General features: G+C 40.2%; 3 protein-coding genes across 6 annotated transcripts; all 3 read right to left on the bottom strand.

Moving 5' to 3' along the window:
• Positions 1-178: 178 nt before the first annotated feature.
• On the bottom strand, positions 179-14,105 carry LOC104415951 (tetratricopeptide repeat protein 27 homolog). 2 transcript variants are annotated; one of them, XR_720513.3, is made up of 22 exons: positions 13,592-14,105; positions 13,265-13,394; positions 12,174-12,505; positions 10,939-11,020; positions 10,301-10,604; positions 9,273-9,331; positions 8,835-8,924; positions 8,525-8,616; positions 8,076-8,174; positions 7,912-7,989; positions 7,548-7,632; positions 5,613-5,671; positions 5,436-5,505; positions 5,216-5,307; positions 4,829-4,891; positions 4,660-4,726; positions 2,710-2,946; positions 1,912-2,028; positions 1,397-1,549; positions 1,107-1,220; positions 495-759; positions 179-397 (listed from the first exon to the last, which is right to left on the bottom strand). XR_720513.3 is itself a non-coding variant. In XM_010027375.3 (21 exons), exons 1-20 carry the CDS (start codon positions 14,008-14,010, stop codon positions 1,128-1,130), a joined length of 2,721 nt encoding a protein of 906 aa, XP_010025677.2. In that variant the 5' UTR covers positions 14,011-14,105; the 3' UTR covers positions 179-759; positions 1,107-1,127. The 2 variants fall into 2 exon arrangements, 1 of the variants encoding a protein (XP_010025677.2); XM_010027375.3 differs by having other exon boundaries at positions 179-759.
• Positions 14,106-14,880: 775 nt separating this feature from the next.
• On the bottom strand, positions 14,881-17,651 carry LOC104417911 (protein SUPPRESSOR OF GENE SILENCING 3-like). Its single transcript, XM_010029108.2, has 5 exons — positions 16,617-17,651; positions 16,116-16,410; positions 15,715-15,959; positions 15,209-15,366; positions 14,881-15,126 (listed from the first exon to the last, which is right to left on the bottom strand). The coding sequence occupies exons 1-5, from the start codon at positions 17,649-17,651 to the stop codon at positions 14,928-14,930; spliced, it is 1,932 nt and encodes a 643-aa protein (XP_010027410.2). The 3' UTR covers positions 14,881-14,927.
• Positions 17,652-20,404: 2,753 nt separating this feature from the next.
• On the bottom strand, positions 20,405-24,172 carry LOC104415952 (protein SUPPRESSOR OF GENE SILENCING 3). 3 transcript variants are annotated; one of them, XM_039300585.1, is made up of 6 exons: positions 24,002-24,172; positions 22,472-23,521; positions 22,026-22,320; positions 21,629-21,873; positions 21,042-21,199; positions 20,405-20,963 (listed from the first exon to the last, which is right to left on the bottom strand). In XM_039300585.1, the coding sequence occupies exons 2-6, from the start codon at positions 23,504-23,506 to the stop codon at positions 20,759-20,761; spliced, it is 1,938 nt and encodes a 645-aa protein (XP_039156519.1). In that variant the 5' UTR covers positions 23,507-23,521; positions 24,002-24,172; the 3' UTR covers positions 20,405-20,758. The 3 variants fall into 3 exon arrangements, with proteins under 3 accessions (XP_039156519.1, XP_018716926.1, XP_010025678.1); XM_018861381.2 differs by having other exon boundaries at positions 22,472-23,548; positions 24,002-24,167; XM_010027376.3 differs by having other exon boundaries at positions 22,472-23,525; positions 24,002-24,167.
• Between the last annotated feature and the right edge of the window lie 1,167 nt (positions 24,173-25,339).

Raw genomic sequence — 25,339 nt, 5'->3', positions numbered from 1 at the left:
CAAGTTAGATCAATTTGTGTAAAGGGAACGTACATGTTATCTAACACAATATTAGAGCGCACGTGGCTGTGGGGAAAGCAATTGTATTGATAAAGAAGTCCGAATCTAACATACAAGTTATTTTACATTAGGTGGCCAAAGAAAAAAGTCCACACAAGTTCATAGGAATTCCGGCCACTAAAATAATTGAGAAAGATCTTATTTCTTTTGAATTGGATCATCCCTGGATTACAACAGCTTTGGCTCGGAAACATTTATCAGGAACAACAATTTGTTTCTGTGCAAAACCATTATGCTAAAAGATTAAAGGATCTACACCAAGCGACATAGCAAGTCGCTTATCTTGTAGAATGACGATGCCAGCTACACTGTTGATGCCCCAAAAAGATCGCTGAAACTACAACATTGTCGTTGTTTACCGACCCCAACCAAAAGAAAAAAAAAAACTACAACGTTGTTTACCAAAAGATTACACAAAGTCAAAAATTTCTAACCTGGACTTTACTTTCATGCCAGACCTAAAAATTCCACATTTGTACTCTTCCACGTCTTATATTATCTGCAACTAGCAGATCTTAAAAGCATGTCAACTGCGAGAAGATTTTCTTACAACCTTCCGGGTCGTCCCTTTTTCCCAGGCAACATATCTTATAGGAGAAGCCCACTCAGCGCTCAGCCAAACACAGCAGCCACTATCACCAGTCTGGTATTTGCCTATTTGTGCGTAGTTTGGTCAATTACCAGATCAAACCATACATCCTGGAACAACGCAGATCATAAATCAATGGTCAGCCATATGGAGATATTTTACATATCAGCATTGAATTCATTCTCATAGTTGAGTTCAAATCGAGTTTCCTCTGATATTAGAAGGTAGACTGATGACTAGTATCTACGACTCCGCAAATTTCCGATAATTACTTCAAGAAGACTATTTGCATGGGAACAGATGTCTGATGAGTGTAATACCGAGTAGTTTTGCCTACCATGACAAGAATACAGTGAACAGACATGCTAATTATAGTGATTGCAAACTCGTTAGAACTGCACAGGACAGCATCACATGGACCAGCGTTATCATAGAACCTTGGGAAAGGAGAGCACACCTTCGAGAAGCCGTCCAACCTTCAAGCAACAGAGTCAGATTCAAGTTTCTTCTTCACATCATCGAGGCAACATTGGATATCAGACAATTCTTTGGTGTCGACAAAGTTTCCAGCCTGAATTGAAATCAATACCCTCATTAGCAATTGTCCACCAGACCATTCCAAAAACAAACTTCTTGGTATAAATGACAGCAGCTCTAAATTCATAAAACCCAGTTTAATTTCTTACTACAAATTGCAAATAACTGAAACCTGAAGTCATTTTCAAACAGGCAATGTAGCATGCTTGCCTGTCTAATGATGCTTTTCAGGTGCATCTCAGCTGCAAGGAGTTCTCTTCGGCTTCCAGTAGATGATGAAATTTCCATATATACTCTGCAAAGGTCCAAGGACGCCAAGGCGAACTTCTTAAACCGATCAGTATCCTTCCACAAATCCGATCCCTGAGAGATAGAGGAGGAAAAAGGATCACATTTTGGATGTCCAATATGTTCATTCAAAGAATATTGAACTAAGAGAAACTACCATATAGAATTAACTGACTCCATGGATCCAAGACGTTTGAGTTCAAAATCATTCATACAGTAGTTTATTAGATGAACAAGATGATTTAGCAACACAGTTATATTTTCACTTGTGAAACAGGCTAAAGAAAGTGTAGTTTAGTTTGATCAGCAGGCAGACCGGAATGAACTTTCAGTTTGGTCGATTTTAGCACAAGACTAAAACTAAACAAGAAACACATTGGACTACCATAAGAAGCAGTCAACTAGATGCCTCTTGGCAACAGTATTTGAGACTGTACCTGATACGACCTAACTTGCTTCAACAGGGCCTCAGAGCACATTACAAGATCTCCTTTCATTTTGTGCCACCTCGCATATAACCCCCACGTATCTGCTCCTGCACCACTTCGAACTATCTGCATTGAAAGAGATTTACATAATTTGCATCTAAGACAAAAATCATCTGTTCTCATTCGAGTACTTGTTGCAAATGATAACAGAAGCATCATTTAATTTTCACCCTAAAAATTTTGCATCTGGATAATTGCAATCTCAAATGCTCCAGTCATCATTTAGCTGGTATGTCTAGTACAGTTTCACATCATCAATTGCACATTTGTCTAGCTCTTACCAAATGGAAATTGTTAAACAGGGGATTAGATCAGGAAGGGGCCAATAGTGGATTTCCATAAAAATGAACACTATGGCATGATGAGCACATGGAGTTAGACCTCATTTAACTCACTCATACAATACCTTAACATGGAAAGCATGCCAAGTAGTTGGAAATTGATGTCATATAAGCAGTTGATGTTCAATGTTCATAATCAAGCTTGAAAATAATTAAAATGTGAGGATATTCATCTTATGAGAAAATGACTATCATTTGAGGATAGAGGGATTGCGCAAGTAGTGACAAGTCATAAAAGACTTTGGTTTCTTATGATTTATACACAATCCATGCAGTAGGTTCTGGATAGATAGCAACAAGTAACAGCAAAAAATATGCTTGCTTTGGGCGTTTATTTAGAGGAATAAATGAAGCTTTTCACTTCAGAGGTTGAAATGAACAAAGTGATGAGGAAAAAATAGCAAACCTGCTGTAAAATCTTTCCAAGAGAGTCTACCAAGTGCTCAGTTTGCCGTAGTCTCCCCGCCTGAGGATCAGTACATCCTGAATCATTACCCAACTCTGTGTCGGAATCAGGAGATTGACTTTGATTGGTAGAATTTCCAGCTCTTTTTTCTATCTCTTCAGTGATTTTCCCTAATAACTCGGCATCTACTCTTTTACTGTTTGTCATATTCAGTACCATCTGTGTAGCTTCCAAAGCCTAAGAGGAAAAGCAAAAGAACGGAGTATCCATTTTAGTAAAAGATTTCTCCAACTTATTGCACTTCAATCAAGAGAGAAAATGGGTTTTTGAAGAAAATTTTTTGGTCAGCAGTACGAGGCACCATCCCCTCTTAGCTGTATTAACAATTGGAAAATCAAATTTGACAAGGGAAGACACTTAGTCATACAGTCAAGCAGAATTCACGGGAGGCACCAGAACATGACCCTTCCAACTAAGAAGGGCACATTGGTCACGTTAAAGGGACAATAATAGGTATTCAAAATGAATAGAATTAAATATTGCTATTTAAGATCAAGGAACTTTTTTAATAATCTAAAATGAACTGTTCATCGAACTAATTTTGTACTATTTTCCAATTCTCACTAGTTGTTGCATGCATTGAGTCCTGAATGGTGCCATGTTGCCTAAGTAATCATCATCCAGCACCTGCATATAATTTCATGACTCAACCCTCATATGGTTGATGGTTCATATATAGCTCGCATGAGATCTTTAAATTCTTGTCCTTCCCAGATGAATCCTAAGAGATTGGTCAAGAGATTGCTAAATCTGTTGATCAGTTACAACAAAATGCAAACAATGGATGTAGATACTCAAGATTGACTTCAACTGCATTTTTTGGATGTGCCTAGTAGACTCGAGCTGAGAGTCCCATGACACAACTAAAGTGATGAGTTTAGCAAATATGCCTCACAAAGCCGTGAGCCGCCAAAACAAATAAAATCTATTAACTGCTATAACAAGTTTGTATCAAATTACTACTAGTTCTGGAATATGAGTCACTAAGACATGAACCAAACTGCAAAATTTTATGTTCAGCGGTTGACACCGAAACTTGTCTGGCATGTGGTCAATATGCTAGTAATCACCATCCTCAAATTACCTCATAGTGGACACTAGTAATCTCCATAAAATAATAGTGAACTAATTTATGCACTCATGCTATGGTACATGCAAAATTTTGAATGTTGATAATCTCTAGGGTTAAAGTAATTTGCTCAATGCCATTGTAATCACTATCCTAACATTGCTTATTTATTCTTATAAAGGTTCAGTAACTCAACTTATTGTTACCAATGGATGTGAAGTAGAGATGGAGGACAATCAAGGCTGCAAAATTTTCCTTTTCTGGCTCATGGCACTGAAGAAATGCCCCAATATATAATAATAGACAACCATAACCTAGGGTAACATATGTTTATTTTAACAGAGCACCAGTGAGGTGCCTTCCATTCACAATCTAGAGGCTAAAAAATTATCTAAGAAATTCAAAGACAGTGTCAGAAGAGCTCCACCACAATGCCTCAAAACAGGTGGAAAGCCGAGTATCCTTTCCAACATATAAAACTTTCCATATTTTAAAAGCCCACCATTTTCTTTTATTCAAAAGAACTTGAAGAACAGAACGTGAGTTCAAAAACAACAAAGCTTTTAATTTTTTTTTTAACAATAATTAAGTCCAGACCAAGCTGAGTTCCTCTCTACCAGACCTGCCACAAACCAACTAGAGTGCAAGAGTGAGAAAGCCTTCAAACATGCACAGAATCAAGCATCGTTCATATGCTGAACCGTTGAAGTTGCCCCATTTTTGATAGAAATTTTAACATCAATTGGTATGTTTCAAGCATATAGAACCCACTTATAGGTAACTAATAGTATGTGGGGCAGTTGAATGCAAACAATTTCTACCTGATTGATATTACCGACATCCATGGCAACTTGACTAAAGTTCTCCCACAACTGCCAGCTGTTTCTTCTGCCAACAGAGCATTTTATTTTAGATTTACTTGATCTTTCACAGTTTGACACTGCAGTCGAAGAAATCCCAAACAATACTACAAAAGATAACAGACTTAACTTGAACTTCAAGGCTTCCTTAAATGCAATGAAAGCTTCTTTGCTTCTCTTTTTTATCATATGCCTGCAAAGTAACATAGAAACTCATTTTAATTTCCATAGTTAAGAGTAATACCATATGTATTACTTTGCGAAGAACAGACAAATTATTATCTAACTATTAAAGACCACAAAAGCCGCAGATGAGGTACAATTCCTGCAGATTATAAGGGCATTGGCAAACATATGGGAAGCACAGACAAGGTACTTCCTCTATTTACATCATATTCTTTATGCAGTATATAAGAAATGAGGAATTGTGCTGGTAGGATTGTGATATAGTAGAAAAATGAGATATAATACACAACAACCAATAGACAAGAAGGGTCTAAAAAATGACAAGACTCACAAACAAGCAATATTGTTCCAAGCTTCCCCGTTATCTGGATCAAGTTGAACTGCACGAGTGAACCCATCTAGAGCCTTTTCAATGTCCCTCGCCTATATCAAAATTAGAAAACCAGATTGTATACTAGAAAAATATGTGCAATTAAGAAAAGAACAAAACCAACAGGATATAAAACACTATGCAAATCAAACTGGGCTTGAACCATGCTAACACAAAATACCTTTAAAGCTGCAGCACCCAATGCAAACCAGCCATCTGGATACAAAGAATTCAAGGCCATTGCAGACTCCCTAAGATGGAACAATGGCAACAGCGCATGTCCATGTCAACCATGGGATAGAGGCCAAAAATTATACATAAATTGAAACAAAAAGGTATAGCATGCATATAGACTTACCATAAAACCATAGATTTCCCATAGTCCCCTCTGTTGTATGCACTTCGAGCAAGGGACCTCTGTTAAAAAAATGAATTAACAAAAAACCAGCATTTTAGAGGAAAATGGCTTCAAGATTTATGTATCAGCAAGACCAATTCGCAACACATATGGAGTTAATAATCTTGGGTGGCTGTCTAATACGTGCAGACCCTGGCCACGGAGAAGGATTTTGGATGCGTTAGGAATGATTTTTCGAGCTTCATTGAGTACAAGGTCGGACATGGGTCCTCTATTTATTTTTGGAGCGACCACTTCTTTGAAAGAACTTTTTTCCTATCCTCTTCAGGCTAGGCACAATGCTGGGGTGCTATTAGTGCTTTCCACTCCACTAATGCAAGTGGTACCCAATTCAATGTCCCCTTTGTCCACATGTCTGGATCAACAAGATGACAAAGTCTAATGGACCTGACCTCAGGTGGAACACTTTCAACCATAACATTGTGTTTCATGCTCTTATAGTGCAAACTGCCTTTGAGGAATCCTGACTTTAGATGTATATAGATTTTAAGAGTCAGCCTCTCTAAGCTGCCTTCTTTATTGGGATGTATTACAGGAGAGTATTCTGACAACTCTCAGAAGGGATCTTCAGCTAGTGAATAGAAGCTTCTCTAAGTTGACCACATCCTAACTCATTCCCAGAATGAGACTGCTGTGAACACTGCATCGAGACTTTTAGGCAGTCATTAGTTGAGGTTTCCACACTTAAAGAACTACCCCAGGCCAGGAAAGGAACTTATTTTGCAAATAACAAAGAGAAAGAGATCGATCGTAGCTAATATTCCTCTGGCATCTTTTTAAATTGTTTAAAGGAAAGAAACTTGAGGCCGCCTGCCGCCTAAGAGTATAGTTTCCTTGATGCAAAGATAAGATGCTAAGATATTTTGAGACTTTGGGTTCCTTGAAACCACTTTTCTTATGCTGTTAGAATTAGTGGGACTCTCTGTGTAATTGTATAGGGGTACTACTCCAACCTTCCAAGCACCTTTCTTAAAGAATTTATTAATTTAGCTTAGTAAGAGCTCTGCAGCATACAGGAGGCCACTTATGTTTAAGAAAGTCCAACTGGTCGTCACTCCCTGAATTCAAGAAAACTATTTATTTTTTGAGGCAAGGCACACAAGACATCGACAATTCTAGACCTTTCATACTCCTATAAAAGGGATTTTGTCCCGTGCACTATATATATATAGAATAACACGGACCATCCCATATCTAAAGTCCAGTAAAGCATGTAGGCCATGTTCTGTCTGCATAATCAGAGCAAAATATGATTTTCCAGCTGTCTTGAGGACAATATTGGTTATAACATGCTCAAGGCATAGTGGAACAGAAAGACAGTTACGTATAAAATTACATATTATTTTGATGAAAAAATTCCTGCATGCAAATTAGAGTTTAAACATTGGCATGTGGACGAGTTTATTCTCGTATTGGAAGGTGAGTTTACCATAGCAAATCAGATGAGTAGCATTAAACAAAGCCTGCTTTCCAAATTTCAAACAGAGTATTGCCTGAGCTACACAAATGGCCACCGCGAAGCTCAATGTCTTACAAATAGTTCATTTTGTTTCTTCTTGTGATACAAAGAGAGTTGCCAAGATCTATAAGTAAATCGGAGCGCCGGTGGTGACATAAACAGGTACACCATTAGTCCTTATCTTCAACTCCAGATCTGGACATATGGTTGTTATTGCAAAATATGACATCAAGATACGTTCTTCATTTTCCTTAAAATTTCCTTGATCTAACTTTCAATAAACCTAAAACAGCACGTATTACCCCTGCTTATGCCATCACTTTGAAACCTAAGACATATTTGGCTTCCTTGACCTAACAACAGAATAGCTCTGGCATGAACATCATGGGATTAACAAAATGTAATGTGCATGTTACCTTAGCTCGAGCAGATCTACCATTTGAAACTTCCAGTGCCTTTTCATAGCAGGCATCATTGTTTGTCACATCACCCAATGAACACCTAGCAAGTAAAATAGAAACAAATCCAAGCTCTCAATTTGCGACAAATTTCAATTGAGCAAAACTTTAAGCAGAAAATTACTACAAATTTCTCTCTTTCAAGTTGGTGATTTTGCCAGGGACATTTAGCATATCTTATCCCAAGAAAATCACAACAAATTTCTCCTCCCACAAAGCTAAGACAGGTATCTCTGTTCATAGGCAGGCATAAAAAATCTCAAACCAAAGAAAACGCACAACACTAATCAAGAAATAATGACAAAATCTATAAGCCACATACCACAGTCTGGGGTCATTGGACATGACAGAGAGCCTGGTTTTAATCAGTTCTATTGCTGCTGCTTTCTTCTCCAACAAACTGAAAGACAAATCAATAAAGTGTCAAACAGGAGGTTAATCACATATTAAAATACTCACTTCTCCGCAACAGCTATCATATCATACCGATAGCAGTATATAAGATTGTCCCACAACTCAAGATCTTCAAATATCTTGACTGCCTCTCCCATCAAACCACAACTAATTAAAAATTCACCATATTCCCTGCGAAAAATTAGGTAAAAAGGTACCATAAGTTCTCACACAAAGTGCAGCAGAAAAAATGCTACTGTCAATATCATGAAATTCCTTGTTAACAAAATAAAGGAGATACAAATTCATGCATATGTAAAAAGTTCATAAACATATACACACATATATACATGACAGCTGCACAGAAATGCATACACTGATCTGAATAGACAAATATGTATAATTAAAACACATGTATACACAGATGTACACATGTCCGCATCTTCCTCCTAAAAATGGATACATCAGTAAATGTGCCTATTTTCATTGCCAGCTAATATGTATATTCAAAACCTTCTATTTGCATGACTGAAGAAACATACTTTCGCAGTGCAGGTATAGTAGGCATATATACTCCAAAGCTACAGAACATCCTCTCGGCAACTTGAGGAGAAGGCTCATACAAACCCTTAACCTGAAATATAGAAACCATGGTTGTTGTAAATCAACAAAAGGACAAAAGAGAGCCGTTTTTAATAATCCAAGTAAGACATCATTATAGAAACGATAAGTGATAAATCAATCCATGGATCTTAACTGGTGCTTCAAAAAATGAGGTCAAAGTAGAACGAATCTAATTAAGAAGTCATTCTTAAAGGAAAAATGAGCTGAGTCAAATAGATGCCTCTATACCAAAGTATCCATCATCAGCAAAGCACGCTCCTTTGTCCGACTACGAGTGGACTCCCAACGTATACGTAATATGTCACAGAAGCAACGTATCTGAAATAACAGAGGGGGAAGGATTTAAATTAAGGAATTGGATACATAATAATATGTGACCAGAAAACTAGACCAGATGGCCAAAGATTGATCTTCTACAGAAATATAACAACAAAATATGCATTGATCATCAACTGACTATTTCTAGTAACAATAGATAGCTTTCATAAAAAACAAGATCATAACATCTTGAATATATTATTAATAAGTGGTCATGGTCAAACTAGAATAAAGATGATAACAATGGAATAATTAGCTCTCTCTTTTTGTATAAGCAAGATCCCACATTCTTGGCACCAGGGCATTACAATATGCAGCAAAATTACAATGCAATAAAATTTGACTTACGATGAAATACACAGACTGCTGGGAATCGACAGCCTCTATATATGGAGCCATATCCCATCCTGAAATCGAATAAGGAAGTAAGTACCAAAATAGTAGCTCCTACATATTTCAGATGAACATACAACTACACTACCTATTAGGATAGTGGTGGACTTATAGTATAATATGGTCATGAGTCTCCAAGTTAGTAGATAATGGACTAAAAATATTTGTGTGTGCAAACATGCAAACTAAACTGATATTTATCATTTTCAACATATAACCTTGTTCATAATTGGTTTTTCCAATAAAGTGCCACTGTTTTAACTTTCAGGCTAGAAAAAGGCATCCAGATGTTAGTACTCAAGGGTCAAGCATTAGGATGTCACTTAGCTTTATTGTTTTATGCTACTTATGACGTATGCTAGCCTCATGAACCACCCAACTAGGACTGTCCACCTAGTGCAACAAAAAACCTGTGGATTGGCTTCTAAGTCCCATGATTTTTTCAAACTCGAAGAGGGTTGCTTCTCTCTCTAACTGAGAAAACACGCAGCTTCAATTCTTCATATGCAAAACTTACAATGTGATGAGAAGGTCTACGAAGTCAGGTTCATCACATGACCATTCTTTTTCTTCAGCGCCATAAATATTTCCGGAACCAAACTCTTTCACTTTTTACTAACACGTGTGTATGATCCATTCCCACCACTATTCATAGTTTAAATGTATGATCCATTCCCACCACTATTCATAGTTTAAATGTCTAGCATATTAACATTTTCTGTTTTCAATTCTCTTTTAAACTTTCCAGCGCACTGCCTCTTTCTGTGCATCAACGCTCGATGGTTTAAATTGTCTTTGTGGATAACCCTACAATATATGTATACTGAAAACATTCTCAAAGGGTAGACATTTCTTGTGATGATTAACTAAGAATATGTGCTTATGTAGTTAAATAAAGGCCAATTTTTCAACATCGAGACCAAACAAAAGAGAAGCATTTGCAAAGCACAGATAAAATAAGGAATACATAGTCAAAACATTACTTTGCATCTCATCCTGTCGAGAGCTCCTTTCTATCAGAAGGCATTTTGCCAGGATGACTGCCTGTTGGATTGCATGCAATGGGAGAGCCCCAATACTATCACTCTGAATGCTTTGAACAGCACTCTTAACATCACCGTGGTTATTCTCTAACAATTTAGGAGTCATCAAAACATCAGAGGTCTCACATGTCGTATGTTGCAGTGATCTCGAATTATTTTCACCAAGCCTCATCAAGGGCTCTACGTTTTCATCGTCCAATGAGCTTACATTTGTAACAAGTACCCTTTGTGCTTTTGCTTCTACCTAGGATCAAATATTAAAGAAAACGGAAAGAAAGTTATAAAGAGATGCAAACCCACTTCAGTCCAGGCAAAAGATTATAAAACGTTCCAACTGCTCCTCTTCAGAAAAATTTCAAGAGACACAAAACGCAGTTATAAATCAAGTAGAAAAAAGGGATGAAAATAGTATATTCAGATAGCAACACCAATTATGTCAATTCTGTAATCCTAGGGGAAATAGAGAAGCACAAATGATGCATTGCAGCCATTCATTTGCATGGGTCCCAAAACAGTTCCCATGAAATGAGTTCTGCCACAATAAAACAACAATGAACACGAGCAGCACTTCTATTCACCTGATGTGCAGTTCTGAATCCAAGAACCCCAGTCACTGAGAGCTGAAGCCCAGCAGCCATTTCCGCTGAATCAAAATGATGCCTATTGGTGACGAAAAACATCAGCATACATATTGCATCCACATCATACCTTCAGAAAGTGTAATGAGTGGACCAGATTTTTGATGCCATGCAATGTGGCAAGCCATCACAATAGGCTACACTTGAATCATTTTATTGCTGTAAGAAAACGATATTGCTTTTTACCAATAAAAATGGAATATCATTGAAGTGGCAGCAGGAGGTTCCCATCTCTATATGAAAGTCATTTAGAAGACCTATCAATCTACTGTGGTCATTAAAGAATAACTTAGTTGTAAAGAACTGCAAATACTTCACATTTACACAATCTCTACATCCTCAACTACTCTCTTATATCTATCCCTCCATGCTGACCCAGAAGGTGTATAGGGTATAAATTGTGGACACTTCTGCTTGGCTCTCTTTATCTAATACCTTCCATGCCCCTATTAACTCCTCCATATATTTTCTGTTACCAACCTGACACCCATGAAAGCTAACTATTTCAGATATCTCAGGTCGCAGGACAGTGCAGTAACAAATGGTCCACTTATTCTGCTGCTGCTTTGCAGACACTGCGTGTATTTACCAAGATTGTCCCTCAAGATTGTTGATAGTTAACCACTTGACCAAGATGCCTCCCTTGCAAAAGAGGAAAACATAGTGGGCACAGTTCATTTACAAATTATTGTCCAAAAAAAATTTGGATATCCATCTCCCTGGTTGCCAAACCACAAGAATATTCGTTGAATAAACTCAACAAGATTCTTCATTCATTTTTTTTTTTCCACCAGGAATGTTTTACAAAAACCAGTTGGTTGACTTTGGTCATGTTGCCTCAGCCTAAAATCTCTAATTGCACAAGAAAAAGTGCTAGTAGGTCATAAATTGCTGACTATTTTAGGATGATCTTGTACAGAGTCGCATGTCACCAACGAATTCGATGTCTATTGCCAGATCAACATTTTTAGAGAATTTAATCAAATGCATGGCGAAGCCAAATGTCATATCATTACACAAGCACTGTCAAAGAAATGATATATTTTAGGAAGAAGTAAGAACAACATACTTTATTCAATGAGAATGATAACATGAGCTGAACATGTAATACTCACTGCAAACTTGGTTAATGACAATTAAAAGTGTAAAATGGGAAAAAGAAAATGAAAACTCACCTGCAAGAATCAATCCTTCCATAGCTATGTTCCACCATACCTGCTTCTAGATGGACCATTGATACAATTGCCTTTTTTTCATCATCGCCTAACTTGGGACCCCAGTAATCAGATACCTTCTCTAAAGTGCCAAAATACTGCAAACTCTCAGCACTATAGACATGCAGGAGATCAAACAAAGAAGAAGACCTCTCATCCAATAGTCTTTGATGAATAAACAGTACACGAGCCAGCCACCATGACATGCTTTGTAGTCCACCCACTGAAGCTATAGTGCCATGAACTGAAATGTCCTTTGTCCTCACAAGCAACATCTTGGCAAGGACTATGTACTATCAACCAGAAGAGATACAGAGTCAAAAACATTTGTTGAGAAATAGATACTTGAAAAATCCAACAAATTACATGTTCTTCCCAACAACATGAAAATTGCTTCATTGAATCACGTTTTTGAAATAGCAGATTAAAATTATTTCAAAAAGAAAAGGTGTAATTTTGTTGTAAGATTTGTAGTTACGCAAAGAGATGTAATCGTCAGTGCAATGCCTGATTGAGGAGATTACTGGCATTCATACTTCACGCACGTATGGATTTTCCTTCGTTTTCATTTATGAGTTTCAACAAGAAAAAGTATCAACTTTGTGCTGCTAAGATCACTCTCATCATCCTATGAGAATTCATTCAAGTAAAGCATTAAGATGTAAAATACAATTGCTGGTGCAATCAAGTTTAAGAAACACCACCATATCCAGCTGCTATGTCAACAAACACAGGCAGAGGCACAAGTGCACATACACCTAGACGAAAGAGCATCTTTGATTTCCCATCACAGTTGCTTTTAAGGTGTTCCACTCCTACATCTGTTGATCAAATGGCTAGATACGGGGCATAGTACGTTTAGTACACGGCATAAAAATGGCCAAGGAATAGTGATCACTCTCATCTTTTACCACCAGAAAAACCAAGTCCCAGCCTCAAGGCATGCAGAAGGGGAGAGAGATCGCGCATGCGCGCGATATAAATGAGTTATGCACACATAGTGTCACATATAACATACATCAAAACATAAATGCAGACAAATACAAACCCACCTGAAGATGAGTGAATTTTCCGAGCAAATCAGAACCTGCAGACATGAGCTGATGACAGGCCCAATTGTCCCACTCCACGTATTCCTCCACATCCAATGGCAAAGGACACTTGGGAAACCCCTTCAACGGTCTGAAATTTTATATTAAAAAATCAAACCTTTATCTATTCTGGAACTGAAAAACAAGGTCTTCAAATGAAATTCGCCCATAATTAAGGAACCCTTTAGCACAATGTACCCACTGATAAGTACGCATTCCTCCAACCAACAGAATAACTCACGAGCGAGCTCCACATAAAATTAGCAAGGAGAAATCGACGGGACTCACCCGGTGATGTTACATTGAGCGAAGACCAAAAGCGCCGCCACGGCCACGCACAAGACGAGAACGGCTCTCAAGCCGCTCTCCGCCTCATCGCCCGACGCGTCCGCGAGGAACGACTCGGCTCGGTCGATCAACTCGGAGTAGACGGCCTCAGCCGATGCGGCGGAGTCGGAAAGGTCGGGGAGGGCACCCGCGGGGAGGCCGAAGACGAGGCGGAGGGCGTCTGAGTCGAGGAGAGCGGCGCGGTAATCGCCGGCCTCGATGGAGAGGAGGAGGCCGCGGACGAGGGCGTGGAGGCGGTGCTCCGGAACGGAAGAAGGCGGCGGAGTCGGAGTCGGAGTCGGAGAAGGAGGAGGAGGGAGGGTGCAGCGGAGGAGGCGGAGCTCGTACTCGCGGAGGAGGACGACGTCGGAATCGCACATTCTCGTTGGTTCAACGAAGAAGAAGATGAAGATGAAGAAGATGAAAGCTTCGCGTTCGAGTTGGGGAAGGGTTTAAGAGAGGTTTATACGACGTTTTGTTCCAGATTGCCCCCCTCCCCTCCCTAAATTTGCACAATATTATATTTGTCTTTACTTTTGCCCCCAAATCTCCGGCGAAACAGAGCCATCACGAGATGAATCTGGCAAACATGTTTTCCTAGCACACCAAAATCTACACAAGGCAATCCACCAATTATGTTTTTATAATATTTAGGATCTAACTTTCATTTCTTGCTCTAACATTTTAAAGTTAGGCAATCCATTAATTATGTTTTTATAATATTTAGGATCTAACTTTCATTTCTTGCTCTAACATTTTAAAGTATGCGCTGCTCTAACATTTTAAAGTCGCATAACATATGTTTCATAATCTTTTGAAATAGATGTAAATTATTGCACTTTATAAAAGCACGTCCGGTATAATTAAAACTAGAGATGAATTGGTTATAGTTTGCATCTAAAATTATAGTCGTTGTTCTTGAGAATCTTGTATTTGCAGTACACGGCACGGGTCTTCTTACACCCACTAAACTTAAAGCAAGTCGGCATCTATCTCTGTTTCATTTCCTAAATAACGATTCTTGATGGTTTTGCAGACCGAGGTGACTCTGGTCTCTGTTGGCCTTGAACGTCCACATACATTGCCTTTAGATCTGACTTCGAAAAGATTCAGAGGATATCGCAAATTGTTGAAAAGCATTACTTTCAGTACAAAAGCAAATGACTTCACAAGTCAACTCCTCCTTTTATTCCTTTTTCTTCTGACACTTCCCGAAAACTTGAACCAGGAAACAGCGCACGAGTCTAGAATGACTGCAAGCCTCGCCCAAAAGGTCCAAGGCCTCTCTACTCTCATGTCAGACAAGCAATCGACGTTGGGAGTAGAACTCCATCAGTTGAATGAGGCGGGTCTTGAAGTCCTTCTCCAGCTCCACGTCCTCATCCCTTCGCCTCTTCTGCACCGCCACCAGCTTGTCCTCGTGCTCTTTTACTAGCATCTCCCTTCTTGCCATAAACTCCTCCATTTCCTTTTCCTGCAGAGCGATTTCCTCCATCCTGAACCAAAACCGAAGTCAGTACACAAGCAGCTATCGAGGGTTGTAATAGAATAGAACAGCACAGTAAAGCTTTTTAGTACCCCCTCTCCTTATCTTCTGCACTTGCAGGATTAGCATTTGACTGCTTCATTCGCTCCCTCTTCTCCTGTTGTTCCCTCTCAAAGTCCTCTTCCTTCGCATTTAACTCATCATGGATGACCCTCATTTGCTCTTTGAAGAACTGCTCCTGATAATCCATCTGTTGGAAGCACATCACTAGAGTCAGTGGACATGAAAATACAACATGGTGGGGAAGCAGGAATTCTTCAATCATACGGGATTAACATTCTATGAGACATTCAACTATTCCCCCTCCACGTTTATCTTCAATATGATAAACATAGAGGGGCAAAAGGCATGCGAGTGGGCAAAAACATACTGCTTGTTGCAATTTCGAAAACTAAATTTGAAATGAAAAGGTCTCTCTCTCCTGGTCAATTGACTTCTTCCACAAATGAAATGACAAAAGAAACACAAGCACACGGAAGCGATGTTCAGCTCTAGAAAAAGATTACTGAAACTTTTTTAGTCAGATACAAGTCCATACTTCCTCCTTGTTCTGTTCATGTTGCGTCTTTGTTCTGTGTCTGACAATACAGTTCTCCTCCTTGCTCTTCCGCAGCCTTTCACTCACAAGGTTAAATGATTTCTTGAGTTCCTTTGAGTGCATACGCTCCTTAGCAACCCTGTTCTTAAGCCAGATGAGTTGCTGGTTGTCCTCTGTCATCTGATTAACTTGATTAACCACCATCTCCTTGTATGATCTCATCTCAAATTTTAGCTTAGATTTAGCTGAACACCAATATTTCGAAACCTAGGGGTCAATGCGATGCAAAAAAGCAAAACAAAACAACAGATCAGGAAAAAAAAACACAGGCACATTTAGATGTATATTTCAATACATGAACTCGTAACCACAACCATGCAGAGAGTGAGAAAGGGAGAGACCTTGTGAATGCCTGTTAAAAATGTCTAAATCTTGTTTTTCTGCCATATATCCATAAAGCTGCCGTTTTCCCCCAGGAAGAAATAAGGCACCTCCACGATCCCAAGCATTTCTGCCGGTTCCTTGGCCTATGAAGTGATTGTGGAGACCTACAGCCTCAAAAAAGCCCCTTGGAGAGCTCTCGAAGATGAGAATGCCCATGCCACGGTGACCCTGAGGACCGTAAGCATGGCGAGCTTTTACAGCTTGGTATGAGCTGAAGTAGTCCAGAAGTTCTTGATTTCCCATACCAATCCACTGAAATAGAAGACAAAGTCAAGTTCATTTGTACTCTACCGAAAAATAAACGATGCATTTTCTACCAGCTTGCAATGCAGCAACCTGTGCTTTACTGACTAAATTTTTTAGATTAAAAGTGACATGCCAATAAAGAAATGAACAGAAGACACCTGTCTTTCCACAATTGTTGATAAGAGTGTAATCGCCAGATGAGACAACTATACCTTGTCATTTTCACCCTTTTTCAGAATTGTGTTCATGACAACAACCATTGGAGGCCAAACAATGTCTTTATCTTTCTCCTCAACCTTCAACCCTTCCCACTCACCAAACACTTTGCCAGCAGGGACCACTGAAGTGCCTCTCCTCATCAACTCCTCATCCAAGAGTTTTGCAAACTCCCGGTGAAGCTTAACCCTCTTTGCTCCAATTGTTCTTGCATGTGCCATAAGAGGCTGCAGACCCCGATACCAATCAATAGCACCAGGACCCCCATGACATGCAGGACAGTGCCACCGCCTTCCAGGGTCATTTATTTCATCAACAGTCAAGGAATTTATCAACTCAAGAAATTTCTTAAGCCACCTGTTATTCTTCCATGTTCCATGGCTCTTTTGACTTGCGTCGGAATCAAATTTATCGCTCATCAAATCATCATCAGAATCATCAAACATCTGATCAGAGTCATCGTCAACCACGTCATCATCGTCAGCATCATGATCCTCATCTGCCTCACCGTCCTCACCAGCAGCATAATTTGAGGACGAGTTATCATTAATTTGGTCATCCTCTTGAAACTTAGACTGTGCCAAAACAGCTCTGCCTTGCCAATTCCATCCACGCTCAAGAGGTTCACTAATCACAGTTTGTGGCACCAAATATTGTGGAGACCTCATGCTTCCCCTACCAGCTGGTTTCCTGAAATCAACAATTTGTGGGAACCAGGAATTGCTGCAAGCTGCCCTCCCCGATCCACTATTAGTCTGAATAACCGGCTTCTGAGCCACATCTTGCTGCCCCAATGCTTTAGAATAAGAATTCTGAGGAGGCCAGGGCCTCCCGGAGCTGCTTCCAGCTTTGGTTTTTGACTTCCCAGCAACTACTTCCCACTCACCAACATCATCTGGTGCAGAATCCAATCGAACTTCTCCCACTCCCCGACTCAATTGCTCAACATCTGACTTCTTTTTACCCTCGGTAGATGGATAAACATTGTTACCAGAACTAGAGGAACTCCAGCTCCCTCTGCTGGAAATCATCTTTGCACACAAACCCAAGCTGGAATACATATTTAGTTAGAGTTTAAAAGAGGAATTGATATAAAGTGGAGTTAAAAACCAGCAAGATAAGTATAAAAAAAATGCAACAAAAATGAAAATTGACTTTGCCAAATTCATTCATGTTATCACAGCAAAATGCTGGGTTAATTTTAGTGATGTATAGGGAACCAATGAAGATCGTGCACTTCAAATGATTGAAGTACACATTACTTTAACACGATCTTCTAAAAAAAGAAAGGCACAATATAAAAACAAGTCAAAAAAGCATGTCATGCCTTACAATAAAAAAATTATAGGAAAAATACTTTAAAAGCAAAACAAACGAAATGGAGAAGAAGCACACTGTTTAATTTTTTGCCAGCAAAAGAAGCGAACGGTGGCTTATATGAAATTGCTTATATATTTGGACGAAGTTTATCAGAGATGCATGCTTATAGGATTGACAATATGGCGTGTCAAAAGAAGGACAGGAAGGAAATGAAATAAATAAGCAAGAGTCCGTTTTACTCGCTAAAAGAGAAAAGACATAATGAAGGTGGTACATGTAAGAGAGGGAAAAAGGATATTTACACCGTCTCCCTCAGGATCCAGATTTGGACTGATTTCAAATGATCAGAAAATAACAAAGAAATTTGGGGACTCTAATCCCTTCCGTAAACCTTCTCTCTAAAACCCTTGATCTCAATCCCTCCTACCCATCAAGAAACACCTTGTTCTCAATCTCTCTAAACCCTCCCAATCAAACTCCATCCAAACTGGAAATAAGAAGAGTTACTTTCGAAAGTTTCCCCCAAAGGCCCAACATTTTTTTCCTTCTCTTTTTTCCCAGAGTTTTACTGCAAAACCATACTCAAAACAGCCCGTATTTTTGCCTCAGCAGCTCCGAAACCCACGCGCAGAATAACTAAATACGTGCACGCAAGAGAGAGAGAGAGAGAGAGAGAGTGATATAACAAACCAAAAAGCATATCGGAGTCGACAAGGAAACCCTATACATTTCCATCGATGCGTAGACATGAGGAGAAACCCCGCACAAGAGCGACCACTGTACCTCCGAGAACGACGAGACCAAGCTTAGAAGGGAGCAGTCCGAGCGCGAGAAGGGTCGAGAGGCGCAAAGCACGAAGGCGACTTCGTGAGGCGATGTTGACGCCAAGCAGACGAGGAGATAAGACCAGGGAAGAGAAAGAAAGCACGGCGACACGAACCCACAAGTACGTACAGAGAGAGAGAGGTGGGGACGACGAATGGAGGAACCCTCAATGCATGCATGCAACAAGCGCCGGCGGCAACGCACGTGAACAAGCACAGGCCGCGAGAGAGAGAGAGAGAGAGAGAGTTACCTGAAGGCGGATCAAGCCGGAGGAGATGACGGAGGGAGAAGCGGGCGCACCGGCGAGTGGAGCGGAAGACTGAGAGACTGGAAGAGACTCGGAAAGAGTGCCAAGGCATAACAACGTGGAATGCAGGGAGGGAGGGAGGGGACGACCTTTGGTCTCTGGTCTCTGCTGTGCATGCTGCGGACCTCAAAATACAAACATAATAATAATAAAAATAAAATAAAATTGTACATCTAAAATATATATTGACAAATACCAATTAAAGTTCAGCATTATAATTTATAATACATCTTATTTTCTTCTAATCACATACGTAAACATGAATGTTTCTCCATGGTTATCTATCGATCCATTAGAAAATCCTAAAATAATCGAAAGTTCAAAGTATACTAGACATTCGCATTTTATTCTTTTTCTTTTTCAATTCTTCTTAAATTTCTTTTATTTAACAACAATGTCCACCAGATGTTTTTTTTTTTTCCAAATAGTAATATCAATTATTTAAAAAAAAAATTGCGAGTAGATTCTTCATATATTACTTATGGTTCGAATATTATCACTTTGATTTATTTTTTAAAATAAAATAAATAAATCTCATCTTGTTCCTCCTAAAATAGTGGAAATCCCACTGACCGTTAACAAAAAAATTGCGAAACTGTCCCCTCTCTCAACTTCACGATACATTCCATCATCTATTTTGTCAAATGACGGTATAATCATGTACTCATTTTCCTTATATTTGTATATAGTTATACCGGGAGATTGCCTTTGTTTGGGAAGTTCTTTGCCTATGCTCAATTGGATACTTGCATAAGCGTGGAGATTGGATCATCGTGTACATATTATCCTACATGAAATTAATCATAATTCCAGAAAATATTTTTTGTCATTGAAATCCAAGATATCCTCATTTTAGTTGCTCACGACATAATCCAAAAATCCAAACATAATTCTGAATCACAAGATTTGCTTATTTTAGAGTACTCTTAATTCAATTCCAATGCGGAAATTCGCTGCTTAATGTGATCAGATGATGAATGCATTCCGACTCGACTCGACTCAATCGAAGAGCAGGATGGACTCAAAAGCAAAGACTGAGAATCTCGTTTGCATCGGCTGTGACGGAGAAGTTTCGAGGATTTTAAAGATGCACCCAATCAAATGAGAAACAAAAGAGAAAGAGACATGAGCAAATGCAGAGAACGGAAAGAGAGCCATCACAAAAACCTCCCGAATCGACACGAATCCAACAACACGTTTCCTAGCAATGCAGAAAATATATTACTGAACAGACGTAGTTTAGTACACTCCATCCAGGCAAGCCCGACAAAATCAAGGCAGAGACGGACTGATTACCGCTTTGCTGAAATTTAAACTATCTATCCCAGCATATAAAACTATATATGTTTCTGAGAATTTGTATTTGCAGAACACGGCATTGAATCCTCCCGCATTCACAAAACTCAAAGCACGTCTTTCCTAATTGACGATCCTGGTCTCTATTGGCCTTAAACATCCAATACATTGCCTTCTGATAAGACTTCGAAAGCAGTTGGTAAATTGTTGAAAACATCACTTCTAGGATAAAAGCAGAAGATTTTATAAAACTCCTTTTTTTGATTTTGGCGACACGCAACGTAAAAAGTCATCGGTCCCAAAAACATGAACCTAAACGCCGCACAAGTCTTAGATAAACTGCAAGTCTGGCCCAACTAACTAACACATTAGGAAGGTCGAAGGCCTCGTCTACTCTCCAGTAAGAGAGAATGATTCCATCAGTTGAGTGAGTTGGGTCTTGAACTCCTTCTCCAACTCCACTTCCTCATCCCAATGCCTCTTCTTCATCGCCACCAGCTTCTGTTCATGCTCTTTCTCCAGCATCTCCCTTCTCGCCACGAATTCCTCCATTTCCTTTTCTTGGAGCTGTATGAACTCAGCAAGTTGATCCACCCTGAACCACAACTGAAGTCAGTACATAGTTATCGAGGGACGAAACGAAATAGAAACAGTACAGCAGAGCTTTTAGTACCCCCTCTTCTTCTCTTCGGCACTTAGAGGATTAGCATTTGATTGCATCACTCGCTCCCTCTTCTCCTGCTGTTCCCTCTCAAATTCCTCTTCCTTCACATTTATTTCATCATGGACGATCTTCATTTGCTCTTTGAAGAACTGCTCCTGATAATCCATCTGTTGGAAGCACATTGCAAGAGTTAAGTGGACATGAAAATACAACATTTAAGGGGAAGCAGGGATTCTTTAATCATACAGGTTTAACATTCTATGAAGACAATTCAAATATTCCACCAAACACAATGAGCAAATAGTATGGACCAAATTCAGCCTTTCGAAAACATGAGCCTGAGAGTGATAATCCTGAGGATTGGCTTAAACTTCCAATATGACAAACATAGAGGGGTAAAAGGCATGCAAGTGGGCAAAAGTATACTGCTTCTTGCAATTTCGAAAAATAAATTTGAAATGAAAAGTTTCTTTCTCCAGGACAATTGACTTCTTCTGCAAATGAGATGACAAACGAAACACAAGCACATGGAAGTGATGTTTAGCTCTAGGAAAAGATTGCTTGAACTTTGATGTTACTGAGATACGAATCCATACTTCCTCCTTGTTCTGTTCATGTTGCACCATTGTTCTGTGTCTGACAATACGGTTCTCCGCCAAGGTCTTCCGCAGCTTTGCACTCACAAGGACAAATGATTTCTCTAGTTCTCTTGAGTGCATACGCTCCCTATCAACCTTGTTCTTAAACCAGTTGAGCTGCTGGTTGTCCTCTGTCATCTGATTAACTTCTTGGACTATCGTCTTTATGTATGATCTCATCTCAAATTTCAGCTTAGATTTAGCTGACCACAAAAATATTTTGAAACTGAAGGGTCAAAACAGATAAAAAGATAATAACACACACAAGCCATACAGATTCAATATATAAAAAAACACACAAGTAACCACACAACCCCACACACATGCACAGAGAGAGAGAGAGAGAGAGAGAGACCTTGTGAATGCCTGTTGAAAATGTCCAAATCCTCTTTTTTTGCCAGATATCCATAAAGCTGACGTTTTCCCCCAGGATGAAATAAGGGACCTCGGCGATCCCAAGCATTTCTGTCCGTTCCTTGGTCTCTAAAGAGCTTGTGCAGACGGTCAGCCTCGAAAAAGCCCCTCGGAGAGCTCTCAAAGATGAGAATGCTCATGCCACGATGACCCTGAGGACCGTAAGCATGGCGAGCTTTTATAGCTTGGTATGAGTTGAAGTAGTCCAGGAGTTCCTGGTTTCCCATACCGATCCACTGAAACAGAAGACAAAGTCAAGTTCAATTGTACTCTACCCAAACATAAATGACGCATTTTCTACCAGATCACGATGCAGTTGCCTATGCTTTGATGACTAAATTTTTGAGATAGAAAGTGACATGTCATCACAAGAGAAGACAGCTTTACCTTGTCATTTTCATCCTTTTCCAGGATTGTGTTCATTATGACAACCATTGGAGGCCACACTATTTCATGATCTTTTTCCTCAACCTTCAACCCCTTCCACTTACCAAATACTTCGCCAGCAGGGACCACTGACGTGCCTCTCCTCATCAACTCCTCATCCAAGAGTTCCGCAAGCTCCCGGTGCAGCTTAACCCTTTTCGCTCCAATCGTCTTTGCATGTGCCATCAGAGGCTGCAGACCTCGATACCAGTCTATAGCACCAGGACCCCCACGACATGCCGGACAATGCCACTGCCTTCCAGGTTCATTTATGTCCTCAACAGTCAATGAATCCAATATCTCAAAAAACCTCTTGAACCACCTATTGTTCTTCCTCGTTCCATGGCTCTTTTGACTTGCATCGGAATCAAATTCATCACTCATCAAATCATCATCAGAATCATCAAACATCCGATCAGAGTCATCGTCATCCACGTCATCATCGTCAGCATCACGATCCTTGTCTGCCTCACCGTCCTCACCAGCAGCATAAGTTGAGGACGAGTAATCATTAAATTGATCATCCTCTTGAAACCTAGCCTGCGCCGAACCAGCTCTGCCTTGCCAATTCCATCCATGCTCAAGAGGTGCACTAACAATAGGCTGTGGCGCCACAGGTTGTGGAGACCTCATGCTTCCTCTACCAGCTGGTCTCCTGGAATCAGCAGTTTGTGGGAACCAGGAATTGTTGCCAGCCCCCCTTCGCGATCCACTATTAGTCCCCACATCCGGCTTCTGAACTACATCTTGCTGCCCCCATGCTACAGAGTTAGAATTCTGATGAGACCAGGGTTTCCTGGAGCTGCTTCCAGCTTTGTTTTTCGACTTCCTAGCATATACTTCCCATTCACCACTATCATCTGGTGCAGAATCCAATCGAACTTCTCCCACTCCCCGACTCAATTGCTCGACCTCTGATGTCTCTTTACCCTTGGAAGATGGATGACTATAGTTACCAGAAGTAGAAGAACTCCAGCTCCCTCTCCTGGAATTCATCTTTGTACGCAAACCCTAGCTGGATTACATATTCAGTTAGAACTGAAAAGAGAAGAATCGAAATAAGGAAGACATTAAATCTAAAAACCACGCAACCAAAAAGGAAGAGATGAGCCCCTTTTCCAGTTTTTCCCCCTTCTAACTCATCGTGTCATGACAACAGCGAAAATAAAAGAAGTAAAACTTTGGCCAGAAGTGAGGACACCCCCCCCAAAAAAAAAAAAAAAAAAAAGGTCTACATTTGGATCGATACGCAGATGGCGAGACGATCGGAGAAAAAGCAATAGGGGAGAAACCCCGGCAGAAACGATGAATACACCTCCGATTCCAAGACAAACAACCCTAGGCGCGACCATTCCCAAGACCGAGAAAGGGTCGACGGAATGCACGAGCACGAAGGCGATCGCGAGCCGATGTCGATAACAGAGCAGCGAGGAAACCCAAGAACCAACCAACAAGGACGTACGGAGAGAGAGAGAGAGAGAGAGAGAGTACCTGAGGATGGAGCAAGGCGGAGGAGACGACCGGCGGCGGAGGCGGAGGCGGAAGAGGAAGCGGCGGCGAGACAATCGGAAAGACTGCACAGTGTAAAGAAGAAGACTTGACTGAGAGAGAAGAGGAGACTGAGACTGAGACTGAGACTGACAGAGAGAGAGAAAGCTGGGGTAGCGGACCTCAAATGCGCTATTTAATTCCACCCTAAAATCATCACTCCTCCTCCTCCTCCTTTGTCCTTTTCCTTCCTTCTTTTTTTCTCTCTCTCTCTCTCTCTTGCTTTTGAGTATTGTGTATTGAGTAGTGAGTCTTGTCCTGATACGACGACGAGGATCGTCTCCTGCAAGCCCAAAAAGAAGGCAACAAGGATTGGTTCTAAGATTTTTTTATGGTTGGAAGTTGGGAGAGAATCCTTGCTCATGAAGTAGGACTCGTCCCCATTGCCCCCCCTCACATGAATTTACTTTAACACTCAAGGAATATCCACTCTTCCCCCTCACCTCACCAGCTATCATATTCTATTCATCTTCGCTGGGAAGTTCCTTGCCTATGCACAGTTGGCTATTTTTGTATGCGTCAAGAAAACGGTTCATCTTGTACTAATCTTCCCATGTCCAATCGACGATAATTCTCAAAAACAAATATTTCTTTAGTAATTGAAATCCAAGAAATCATCAATTCGTTCCCAACATGATTCGAATACTCGAGAAATCATTAGCGTGGAAGTTTACTACTTAATGCGATCGGATGGTGAATTCATTTCGACCCGGCTCCACTAAATCGATTATCAAGAGTAGGGCAGACTTTTAGTGAAAGACTCCGGATCTCATCCCTGTTCAGTCCGTGATGGAGAATTTCCGAGGGTTGTAGAAACGACAACCCAATCAAATGGGAAATCACAGTGGAAAAAGAGAGAGCGGTAGGTACAAAGGCAGAAAGTGGCGCACCTTCGAATCAACGTTGCCCCCGCGGGCAAGTTGGGGCCGTAAGACTTCAACAGTGAGCTTGAGATTCACTACAAGAAAATCCTTGTATGCGAGAGAGAGAGAGAGACAAGGCACCTATTGTATAACTAGAGGTGTGGGGCGCCACGGCAATGAGTTGCGGGGGCGGTGATTGTCGATGACACAAGTCGGAAAGAAGATATGAGGATGGAGGCGATAATAAACGAGGAGTCTCTAGGGTTTTTTATTATACATGTATCGTTGGATGGATATACTTACTACATATTCTTCTTCCTTTTCAAGTAATATGTACGCAATGCAAATTACTTGGAAGGAGTGAGGCTGGTTTAACCATACTTGCTTTGTTTTTTTATGTCGATAGGACGGAGGGAAT

This window comes from Eucalyptus grandis, chromosome 8, assembly GCF_016545825.1.
Source record: "Eucalyptus grandis isolate ANBG69807.140 chromosome 8, ASM1654582v1, whole genome shotgun sequence".
NCBI lineage: Eukaryota > Viridiplantae > Streptophyta > Magnoliopsida > Myrtales > Myrtaceae > Eucalyptus > Eucalyptus grandis.
This window is presented reverse-complemented; position numbering and strand designations above follow the sequence as displayed.